At 39.1% G+C, this 12,784-nt stretch overlaps 1 protein-coding gene across 1 annotated transcript; it reads left to right on the forward strand.

Annotated features, from left to right (window-relative positions):
* The first annotated feature begins 7,903 nt into the window (after positions 1-7,903).
* LOC147626103 (uncharacterized) lies at positions 7,904-10,941 on the forward strand. The gene is made up of 2 exons (XM_086817667.1): positions 7,904-8,334; positions 9,366-10,941. Exons 1-2 carry the CDS (start codon positions 7,982-7,984, stop codon positions 10,498-10,500), a joined length of 1,488 nt encoding a protein of 495 aa, XP_086673793.1. The 5' UTR covers positions 7,904-7,981; the 3' UTR covers positions 10,501-10,941.
* The last annotated feature ends 1,843 nt before the right edge of the window (positions 10,942-12,784 follow it).

Consider the following 12,784-nt stretch of genomic DNA (forward strand, 5'->3'; position numbering starts at 1 on the left):
GAATAGTGAATAAAATTTATAATGAATTCAAAATTTGAATTTGAAAAATTATAAGCAATTGAATATAAATACATCAATATTTAGATACATTCAAATAAAAAAACATCATTTTGTAATTTGTGTTTGATAAGATAATGACCATTTTGAACTTGTAACCTCGTGCAAGCACGCAAATGTGCGCAGGTAAAGTTTACTTCTTTGTATACAGAACAAGTATAGTTTTAAATATTAAAATCATTGAAGTAAAAAACATACTTTTGTGCCACTAGATGATGGTTTAAAAATTCGATAACTTTGATAATTACAATTATCAAGTATGAGTACAAGTAATAATATCATATTTCTTGGGCTTAAATCACGTGACAAAAACCAAATTTTCATACTGATGCACCTTTTAACATTTATTCTCTCAAAGTAATTAGCTACAATTTAAGATATCTTATAATAATATCAAAGAAGTATAACTTATAATAATATCAAAGAAGTATAACTTTTAATTTAAAAAATAGAACTTTGATTACGACCTAGTTCTTGTGTCAGAATCAAGAGTGTTTTATAATATATCTATCTCTAATCAATTTACAACTCAAATAAATAATATAATTTAATATACATTCAATGTAGAATATATACATTACCAAAAATAGCAAATATAAAACAAGTTTCTGCACATGCCATCCCTTTACCGACACTACTACTTTATTGCTCACTAGAGCATTGAAAATGCAAAGCAAGCTTTTCACATGTACACCATATTGTAATCTCTAGGCACCCCCATTATGAGGAGTAGCCATAGTTGAATGGCCCAATGCTATGGCATGCTTATATATCACATGAATGGTGGCATGGGAGGTCAGATAGTGTAGAGACCACTTAGATAGGATTTTGTGCACTCTCAAATGGACTACGTGCTAGAGTGGACCGCTCTCCGGAAAACGGTGCACACATGGGGTAGGTAGATTTGACTCTTTGAAACCGTCTCCAAAGTTTGTGAGGCCCAAGATGAGTTGGATCTACATGAGAGATGCAGTATCTACGTAGCAATGTCTCTACGTAGAGTTCTTTATGGGCTAGCATGACATGGTTGACTATGGCATTCTGACTATGATCATGGATTATCTTGTCATGGCCACTAAGCCTTTATTGTATCATGTCAGGCAATCATTATCAGACAACAGAAAAATCCACTTAGAACAATTGACGAATGGCAAATGTTGGAACATTTCAACTTCTTAGAAAAAAAAGTTGTGCAAATGTAATGCAAAGTCATCACATGTAACACACAAAGGTCAAAACACATCAACGTTAGAAACTCTTAAAAGATGCAATCTCTCGATAAAGAAAGAGAGATGCTTTCTAACTAATAATAAAATACTTCGTCGCGGGAAACGTCCATACGAAATGTGAACAAATGTCACCGCAAAATGCACAAATGTGGAAGACCTGCAAACGCATAGTTTTAATGCTTGTTTGCGAATAGTTCGAATTTTTGTCAATTCAAATAATTAGCCGCCGCCTGGGAATTGAAGAATATTCAAAGAATGAAGTTATTAAACGGCGTCATTTCAAACCACAAATCCGTGGGGGCATAATGGGTAGCTCGTGGGAACATGCAATGCCCACTTTAACTTGGGCCTTGTGTGAAAGCCCCCCCTATAGAACACACGGTTTTATAGTGCTCGTATACACAAATGGCCATTGCGGTGGTGAATTATCTCTTCTCTATATTACTTAAAGAAGAGTTTCACAGAGCTGCCACACGGCAAGAATTTGGAGGTTCGAGAAGGGCAGGAGGAGGTTTGGGTAGAATTTGAATTTGGAGTCTCAAAGGACGTGCGAAGCACGGGTTGCCCAGTAGTGCAACTAATAGGGCCAAGTTCATGTTGGCAACCACACTAGTGTACTCTCGAGTCTCTCCTTTCAAACACTAGCGGTTAAGTTCGCCACCACTTATGGGCGGTTTTGTCTTATCACATTCAATTCTTTTGTAACTTGAAACAACGGGTGAGTTTTGAGTAGTGTGGGAACTTGCCATAAATGGGTCCTATTCACACGCATGACACACCCTGTGGGTTCTAACCAATGGTCAACCACTCGAAACTGGTGTCGAATCAATAACATTGCCTCCTGTTACTAATAAGGTCAGTACATCCATGTAGTTTTTTGCAAGAGTAAAATGGTTATATTTGGATTCCTAATTTATGAACAAAGAAGAGGCAACTCAAACGTGCTCTCAACCTAAGCGGTTGAAGAGAGAGAGGGAAAGAGAGGAGGGAAAAGAACTGATCCGACCGAACCCGTAAATCTCATGGTCAGATCAAGGAAGAGACTTACACTTGGATCATAGAGACCAACGCTTTTTTCCTCGTCACCCAAGAGGCACAGCCGTTGATTCTTTTCCATAGAACAAGGACTATCCGGGATTTACTTCATCTATCGTAACATAACAAAATTGAGTCTCATTTTAGGGATCCATTAGTCCAGCCTAACCCATCAAATCCCATGGGTTAGCCAACCGCCCAACCACTGTAGGGATAGGATCCATTTAGGAATTTGGTTATGTTTTGCCCCGGGTACCAGGGAAAAGAGTTTCCAAGCTTCCTAGCCGGCGCTTCAAGCAAACTTCAAGATAGTCACACCACTTACACACCCAATATGAAATTGCCTATTTTATAGATTCAACTGTCTTTAAAACAATCCTTTAATGAAACCATAGTATCACTGATCATAATCCTTCAAAATATCTAGCTTGAGTTCCAATTTGTAGTCATTCTTTCATTGGTGTACCTATGGCATCATTGGTAACCAGAACGCTCACCACCTGTCCACTCAGGGACCTTTTCAATAGTTCTTAGCTCATAGTACCCGGAAATATATTCACTTAAGAAAATCCATATGGACTCTCTGTTGAAGATCAGCAAGATCAACCAACAGATCCATATAAAAGAGCCATGGACTCATCCGTTTGAGGACCAGCAAGGCCAATCAACCAGATCCATGCCCGAGTCCAGAAAACAACTCTAACACCTTGTTCCATTTTCTTTCCCGCCGACGCACGCGTGGGTATCTTCGGCGGCCCAAAGCCCGAGCAATGTATGGTTAGCACCCTCTAGGCTCCTTCGCAGGTCACCTAGCGCTTCACTCATAGGCCGCTTCCTTGGCCCCTCATCCACCGTATCGGAAGCTCACCATTTAAATCGAACCGAGGCTGGTCGAGACCTCGGTCAGACCTTGCTACATAAGACGTCCTCTATTGACTCTCCGTCAGCTGTTGCAACTTTATCACGTAGGTCTCCATGATCTCATTTATAAGATGGTCAAAATGCTTCCCCAGCATTCTTGACATAAAACAGTCATTTAAAAACAGGTTTCATAAATACAGTTTCTAACGAACTCTCATTTGAAAACAGGTTTCATAAATACAGTTTCTAACGAACTCTCATCTTTCCACATTGTTCCACATCATTTCTTGTTATTCCACATTCTTCTACATCAATTCACATTGCTTATTCCATATCTAGTCATATGTATTCCCATCGTCCTTCATCTATTCTCATCCAATCACATCATATTACATCTCATCACATCTATCCACATCTATCCTCATCACATCACATCACAACATATCCACATCACATCTCATCCATTCATATCACATCACATCCACCTACATTCGTTCAGATCCACACCACATCCACATATCATCACATCACATTCACATCTATTTACATCACTTCACATCTATTCACATTTACCCAAGTCCATATCACATCACATCTCATCTATCCACATCATATCTCATCCATTCATATCTAACCAGATCCACATCACATCACATCCATTCACATCTCATTACATCACATTCACATCTCACCACATCCACTCACATCTCATCACATCCATTCACATCCATCACACTCATTCATATCCCACATTCATTCACATCTCGTCACATCGATCCTCATCTTATCACATCTCGTTCATTCCATCCACATTACATCACATCCACATCTATCCATATCATACCACATTCATTCACAGCTCATCACATTCATCCACAACCATTCATTCATTTACATTCACATGTGTCCACATCCATTCATTCATTCACATGCATATCTATCACATCACATCTCATTCTCATCCATTTACATCACATCACATCCTTTCACATATCATCACATCTCATTCTCATCTATTTACATCACATCACATCCTTTCACATCTCATCACATTCACATCCACATCCATTTATATCATATCACATCCCATCCACATGTCATCACATCCACATCCACATCCATTTACATCACATCACATCTACATCTACATCCACATCCATTTACATCACATCACATCCTTTCACATATCATCACATCTTATTCACATCTCATCACATTCACATCCACATCCATTTACATCATATCACATCCCATCCACATCTCATCACACCCACATCTATTTACATCACATCACATCTCATCACATCCACTCACATCTTATCACATCGGGATTCAAATCTTATCACATCGCATTCACATTTTATTACATCGCATTCACATTTAGTACATCGCATTCACATTTTATTACATCGCATTCACATTTTATTACATCCACTCACATCTTATCACATCGGATTCAAATCTTATCACATCGCATTCACATTTTATTACACATTTTATTACATCGCATTCACATTTAGTACATCGCATTCACATTTAGTACCGTTTTCTACTTTTGATACTGATGGGACTTTTTCTAAGTTTTTGCCAATTGCTTGGCCTAGTTAAAGGTACTTTTTCTCGATGGATATTCTCATATTCTTTCTCAAATTTCTCAAATGAAATATATTCAATATTCTTCTTTTTCAGTAAAATATTCATGGGATTTACAAAAATCAATTCTACCCATATTTCTCAATAAAATCAATAATGCTCAAAATTTTACTTTCGATAAGTACTCATAATTTAAATTATGCCAAAAATTTCTCTTTTACCATATAATTACTTGGATCTCAAATATCATGGAAATTCCTCTTTTTGCCTAAAAATAAATTTACCAAAAATTTCTCTTTTTGCATAAAAATAAATTTATAAAAAATTCCTCTTTTACCATTTAATTACTTGGATTTTAATTATCATGGGAATTCCTCTTTTTGTATAAAAGTAAATTTACCAAAAATTTACTCTTTTCTCATAATCAATTAATTATGCATAATTACAAAAAAATTATTTCTCATGAATATGATGAAAATCATTCTTTTTGCATAGGATGTCCAATCCTAGAATATGGTAGGAAGTAGTCTTTTAGCATTATGCATAAAAATAAGATATGCATTATTTTCTAAAAATTTTTGCCATACCTGCACTGCTATTATTGATAATTCTCATTTTTTTTTCTAAAAGAATAAAAGCTTGTAATGAAAATATGATAGTAGTTCCTCTTTTATGCTTAAAATCAAACTATAAAATTAAATCATAATTTTAACCATAATCATAATTTTAACCATAACCATAATATGATAGTAGTTCCTCTTTTATGCTCAAAATCAAACTATGAATTTAAATCATAATTTTAACCATAATCATAAACTTCATTATGATTATCCCACTAGATTAAGCTAATTCCATTAATTCTCTTTTCCCAAATTGATAGGATAATCTATTTCTCATTTAGAATCAATCAAGGTAGTTTTTAACTACTTATAAATAATCACAAAATCATAAAAATACTATTTTCTTAATCTCTAGCTTATCAAGCCTAGAGTTTAGCTTTGAATTAAGAGACTATTATTGAGAATCATCATTTTTCAAGGGATTTACCCATAAAGATGGCTATTCTTTTAGAGAGAGAGATTTACTTAAAGAAAGCATTGCAATTAAGCATAAAGATTAACTTTCTCTTAATTAAGCATTAAGACTTTAAGGGAAAGCTTGATTTGAATTAAAACAATTATTTAGAAAGCTTCTCAAGCTTGAGAGGGGTTGAGAAGAAGCAAGTCATTGAGATAAATTGAAAAAAACCCATAAAATTTGATTTTACCTCCAAGTTTGGCTTGATTCTCTATTAGCGACCAATCAATTGGTCCACCAAGAGGAGAAGAGCAACTCTAAGAGGTGTTGTAGAGAGAGAGAGTGGTACAGGGAGCATTTGGTATATGTGTTTTTCTAAGGGAAGTTCGGTTGCAACAGCTGGCGGGGAGTGTTCAAAGGACGGCTCACGTGGCAAAAACCTGCCCAGGTCTTGACCAGCATGGTTATGGTGAAAAATGGTGTGCTTCCGATACGATGGGCGAGGGTCGACGAAACGGTTCTGACCAGGCGATGCACGGGCTCGCGGTGCTTAGGACACCCATGCGTATGTCGTGGAATATATATATATGTATGATGACGAGAAAATTATTGTAATCTATTATTGGATCTTGTTTGCTGACCTGCTGGGCTCAACGGAGAGTCCAAAGTGATACTGTTTTGTGAGAAACAAGGATTGAATGGAAATTTTGAGTTATGACATCTGTAACCAATAATTATTTATCAATGGATTATCTCTCTCTAGACATTTTCTCTCTCTAGGCCAAAATAGGGTAAAACAAGACCTTTCTTCTATTTCAGAGAGGGGAATAAGTACACGAACAGAAGGGGAGGTTCTTACACCTTTACACCTCAAAAGCTGGAGGGAGGAATCTTACAGTGTGAGAGAGGAGGGAAATGAGCGCTCTTTTGAAAGTTGAAAGAGGAGGGGAATATCATAGCAATGGAATTTTGCTTCAAAGTAAATGGATTATGTAGTAATGAGCTGGACAAATAATATTTACAATTTGATTTCAATTCTATGCTTGGAGTTATTGTAATCCATTTGGTTTGTTTTAATGCAATTGCACAATGTGAGGGCGGGTGGGTCCCACTTGTGTCAAAATTCACAACGCTAACTGGTCATTTCTAGATGACCTTGGGGAAATATAAAATTTTGACGAGTATTTTTGAAACATGCACGTCAGTTTGATGGGATGATGAGTACAATAACAAGCCTTCATAGATGACAACCATTTGATGAAAACAAATGTTAAATACGGGGATAAACACCAAAGACGCCCATGATGAGCATCAAAGGAAACCATGTGTTGGTTGGCTAAGGCTTTGAAGAAGCATTAACTACAACAACCTTTTACCAAGGCTATGAAGATGCATTATTTGCAACACTGTTTTGAAATTAGTATTTTCTTATGTCATGAACAAAAAAAAGCCAACCATTTCCATCCAAGGTTTTGGTTGGGAGCATAGGGCGTTCGTGTTCTAATGCTGAAATTTGAAGCGTTCTAGACAAGGCTTCTCAATTGCTAAAGAAGGCCACTATTTTAAAAATTTCTCTAATTTTTAGACATAAACATACAGTTTGCAGGTCAAGCTAGTTTATGAACTTTAAATTGAAGGTCAAATAACAGCGCTGCCTGGTTCCACCCTTGAGAATTTCTTTAGCTTTAATACTAGACAAGAAAGTGTCAGGTTGTTGGCTTTTCTTTTTTCTTTTTGGCTTGGCTAGAATTTTGAAAGTACACTACTCACACACACTAGATGCCATCACTTGTAAGGGGGAGATTTGAACCACTCTCAAACTCCTTCCTTACCTTTGTACAAGACATGTAAAACCGTCACCTAGGGACTCTCAAACTCCTTCCTACCGTCAGTGTGGATGCGTGAAGAGCCTAGCTCGTCAGGCGGCCGCGTACCATGTGGGGAAGAGTAACCAGGCCATGTGGCAAAAGCACATGAGAAAGTGGAAAATTGTGGCAGGGGCCGGGGATTCCAAGGACGATGATCAGATGGAACTAGTAAGTAGGTGTGCTAGGTAGGTAGGTGGCAGGCCCACTCGCACAAAGAAAGACAGACACAAACAAACGCACGCACGCACGCACGCAGGCAGTCGCACTAAAGACGCGACGGGAATGTAAAAACCATAGGGTTGGTTGGACGGCTGAGCTAGCATGGCGTTGGTGGTGCTGGTGGTGGCAAGCATCCTCCTGTCCGCAGGCACTTACCTCTTCGATTTCTTCAGCAACTTGGTGGTTTTGGTGGACTACTCCACCCTCTTTGTCCGCTACACCAGGCGGGAGAGGGAGGGCCATTGCGATGCGGATTGCAGGCACCAGACCAGCGACCTGGAGGGCTACTTCTACGCGCTGCTAGGAATCCTGTTTTGCTGCCACACCCTCAACGCCCTCGTCTTCAAGCTCAAGTACAGGCAGCGAGATGCCCCCCTCTTTGCCGCCTACTTCCTGCCGCTCATCCACCTTTGGCGCCTCTCCAACCTCCTTTGGCGCACCGTCAGCTGCGAGGGGTAACGTCCCCTCCTCTCTCTCTCTCTCTCCCCCCCCTCCCCTCCTTCTTCCCCTTTTCAAAAAGAATAAAGGAAACCATAGAAAACTGGTTGACGGAGGCAAGGACGAATTCTGAGCAGGGTTTTGCCTAAATTTTGTAATTTATTTTATTTTTGGTTTAATGGGGCTTCTGTTGGAAAAAAGGTGTTGTGGCCAGAGTTTTTGATGTTACTAGTTCTGCATTTGGGCGTCTGAAACACCTTAGCTATGTCTTGGCAGCATTCCCACATCAATTCCTCAATCGTAGCCACAGATTGCTCTACTGAACCTCTGCCTTTCTAATTATGCCAAAATTGGCACAGTAGTAGAAAGGAAAGTCTCAACCAAGAGAACCCTGTTGATGGAGGATCTATTTTATAAAATTTCCTCCTTTCACAGTTAACATGGCGATCTTCCATTTTGTGCATTAATTTAAGCTCGCCTAATTACACGGGAATGGATTCCTGGTGAAAAATACGGGTAGCCTGGCACAGTTTCGATGTAGTTACGAAGCTTTAAGTCATGGGGAGGCCTTTCCCATGAGGAAGCCGGTGCTAGTAGCCAGTGACCCATCTTCCCCGGGAATGGCCGACCGATGGCCTTTCCCGGCCATCAAGGTGTAGGGAATGGCCATGGGGAGCCGTCATGGGCAAGGGGGAGTGGGAGGTCTTTGGAGTGCTGATGAAGCGTGAGCATTCCAGTCGCTGAGTTGTCAGCATCTGCTTGCATTCCAGCCGCTGAGTTGTAAGCATCTGCTTGCATTCCAGCATCTGAATGCATTGATTATTCTAGATGTTGGTGTGGCAGCATCTTGTTGATTCTGTCCCTGTATTCTGGAAATAAATGCTTGCTGAATGGACGGCTCAGATTAATCCTCCCACGGCCCCTGACCATGCTGGACGGGGGAGTGAGAAAAGAAGCAATTAGCGAGGCTTATTTGGTTTTTTAAAAAATTTGGAGCACCATTTCATGTTTTCCCATTTAAGAATTGATCCAAATTTGTCTGATTCAGGGTCCAGAACTTGAGAAGCCCGGAGATGAATGGACTGTACTGCATCTTGGGCACTGCTTTGGAGGGCATTCCCATGCTTATCCTCCAGTTCTGCGGCTACCTGGTCCTCAGTCCAGTGAATGGCTTTGTCCAGAGCATGTCCACCACATTCAAAATCTCAGTAGCTGCATCTCTCATCTCTGCAGCTTACAATGGGGGCACATCAGTGCAGTCCATAGCCAAGAATGCCAGAACTTTCAGGCAGAGGATTGCGGTGGGGGTCGTGGCAGGGGTGTTCACCCTTTTCTCTAGCCTTGTCCGCTGCTTGACCTTCACAAACATCATTGTGCACATCCGAGAACACTTCTCCAGCCGCAGATCAGTCCGAGAGCAGGCCAAATTTCATGCCTCTGATTCCATCCCGCCATTATTTATTGCGGGCACCATCACTGCTTACTGGCTCCATTACTGGCTCCTACAATCGCCCAAAACCTTCTCAAAGAGTCTCCGAGATCCCCACAGGCTGCTCACATCACTCACATTCAGCTACATGAGCATGATCCTTGGCCCCCTCTACCCCATGGTGAGTGAAGCCAATGACAGAAATCAGCTCGGATTTTTTATCTTCCGACTCAAACTGTTGATAGTATCCCTTATGCATCTCGTGCTCGATCTTGGAGTCTTGTTTGTGACATTCTGGCTTGGAACTCTGCCAATGCCGTACATGATCATATCATTGCTGGCAGCCGCAGGCTACTTGGTTTCGATATCTGTGTACAGCAAGGTTGATGCAATCTGCGGGCCGAAGAGAAGTTTGAGCATGTCATTGATGCATGGTGATAATACGCTAAGTTTGCAGCCATCGTTACAAACAAGCGTACAAGGACAGGCATCTGAGGGTACACACTCCACGGAGGGTGCTGTGTGTAGCGATGCAAAAAGACAAGTAGTTGTTGTTTGCGCTTCCGAATTAGAGGGGCAGATTTGTTCAGAAATGGAGAGCAATGCCCATACAGAAGAAAAGGTGGCAGTAACTCATGCTTCCAAACCTTTAATGCCTTCTGTTTCACCAGAGCTGGGAGGGCCTTACACAGGCAAAGAAATGGCATCAGGGAGCATAGAGAGGGCCACAAATTTGCCAGAAAGCATAGTATAGTAAGTTTGCTAACATTTTGCAGGATAAAAGGAGATCAGCAAGAAGAGTGTGGGAAACATCAATTAATGTACATAAATATGAGAGAGAGAGAGAGAGAGAGAGAGAGAGAGAGAGCACTACTATTGTGGTTCCATTTGACTGCTCTTTGGTTAAAGCTATGGCATTCACATTAGGACTCGTCTCGAGAGTGGCCCTTTTAGGGCTAGAGATTGTAAACTATATCGTTTTGCTTAGAACTCGATGATTAGTAACATATGTGAAAACTCTTGGGACTGTTGGAAACCTTTTGAATGTGCAACACTACACCTATAATTGAGCTCCACAAGTGGTTCAAGGTAGATTTTTGCAATGGAAAGGCAACTCAACTTAAAACTCCATGAAACTACTTGAGAATGCTTGGTTAACATGCATTTACCTATGGTGATAGTTTTAAAAAAGTCATGAAGATAGTAAATTTATGATTTTAAAAATGGCTAAAAATGGCTTAAAAATGATTTAAAAGCCTTTATTTCCAAGGCCTTATCTCCAAGAAGGTGGCGTTTAAAAAAGTGGGTCTTTAGGTTAAAGAAGAAGGTTCATGACAATGGCTTAAAGATATAGAAAATATTTTTTGTATTGCATTTCTGGTGTGCGTAAAACTTTATTAGAAGTATTTTCAAAGAAGATACAAATTGATAGTTTTTTGAAGAAGTGCTCATATGAAGGCCAGGGAAGACTATTTTAGCGTTTGATATATTCTTTCAACCAATGTTGTGTTAATAGTACTTTCCTAGTAGAAATTTGATAGGTTTTTGGCATTTGTTTAACCAATAGGCTTCAAAGTTTTATATCTGTCCCATCTATATTTTCAATAGAATACCATACATGCTCCATCCATGTATCGGGTAGTTATAACAAAAAAAAAGAAACAATTGATTTCATGATTTGTACTTTTTTCAAAAAACTAAGGTATGCTTTTTTGTTTTTTAGAAAGGATCATAATAGATATTTATAATTGTTATTTTGTTTTCATCATGCTTGTATTGTTAGTATACTAGCAAGGTAAAAAAATAAGAGCGTATTACCATGGTATGCATATAGATGAATGGGTGAATCTAAAAGAAATTATAGAAACCTTGGGGGAATCTTTCAAAAATCTTATCTTATCTACTTGACACTACAAGAAAGGGGGGGTCGAGACGACGTTCCAATAATGCCAGAAAGCCATTTTTCAACGTAGTAAGGAATTTTAATGATTGACGTTTAATGTCGTAATGTAAAAGTCACTCCACATGTCACCACGCTCGAATGGAAGTTGGTCCGTAAGCTCTATGCTACCAACGTGTCTAATGTTGAGGCCTAGACAACAACAATTTGGTGCTCATTGCTGGCACCATAAGAACCATAACATAGCTCATTGTTGGTACCAAGGAAACTTAAAAGGATTGGCCCTTCTAATCACTCCACAATAGGCACAAGATCCAATGCCTACAACATATTAAAACCGCTTACGAGGAGGTATTTGTAGACCCTATCAGTTGTCATATTCACGTCCAGTACTACCACCTCGATATGGGACATCATTTTTACTTCTTACGTTTGCATCTTCAGTTACCTTTACTGGTGTATACTAGTTACTCATCTCATCAAAGAACATCTTTGATTATTCACATCTCATGAGTGGTAGGATTATAGTATTGATAACCTTTCTACTCTTGGAATTAGCTTACATAACTTTCCTTGAGAGAAATCGAGAAGAGGCTAGAGAAAGAAAAAGAGGACAATAAGCATGTGATCAGTACATATAATAGTTAAGATTAATTAGTAGAGGTAGATCATACATGAGTGCGCTCTGAAAAGCTACAGGCAACAAAAAAAGTGGGTAAATTATGCACCAAAGCATATCTCTTTGTGGGAATAGTGTTGAAATAGTAATGTGTGAGGGTGCAACAAGTGTAGATCAAGGGGGAGAGCATGCACATTTGAAAAGAAGAAAGACCAAGGGTCCTTTCTAGATCAAAGGTTGATTTGTATGGTCATTTGTAGAAAGTGAAGTCAATGGTAAAAAAAGTAGCACATAGAAAGTGCATAGAGACACATGTAGTTTGAGCATCTTAAGCAATGAACATGTCACTTGCACTTATCTCAAGTCTTTTTATGTATCCAAGCTAATTTATCTTGGTATCTAATTGTTGCATCTTAGTTATAGCATACACTCATGTGATGAGTGTTTTTCATTTTTATCTTCCTTAGATTAGTGTTGTCATTAATGGAAGATTAGTTTTTGATTAGGTAGATGTCTTGT

This window comes from Cibotium barometz, chromosome 23 (assembly GCF_041138505.1).
Source record: "Cibotium barometz isolate CiBa-2024 chromosome 23, ASM4113850v1, whole genome shotgun sequence".
Taxonomy (NCBI): Eukaryota; Viridiplantae; Streptophyta; class Polypodiopsida; order Cyatheales; family Cibotiaceae; genus Cibotium; species Cibotium barometz.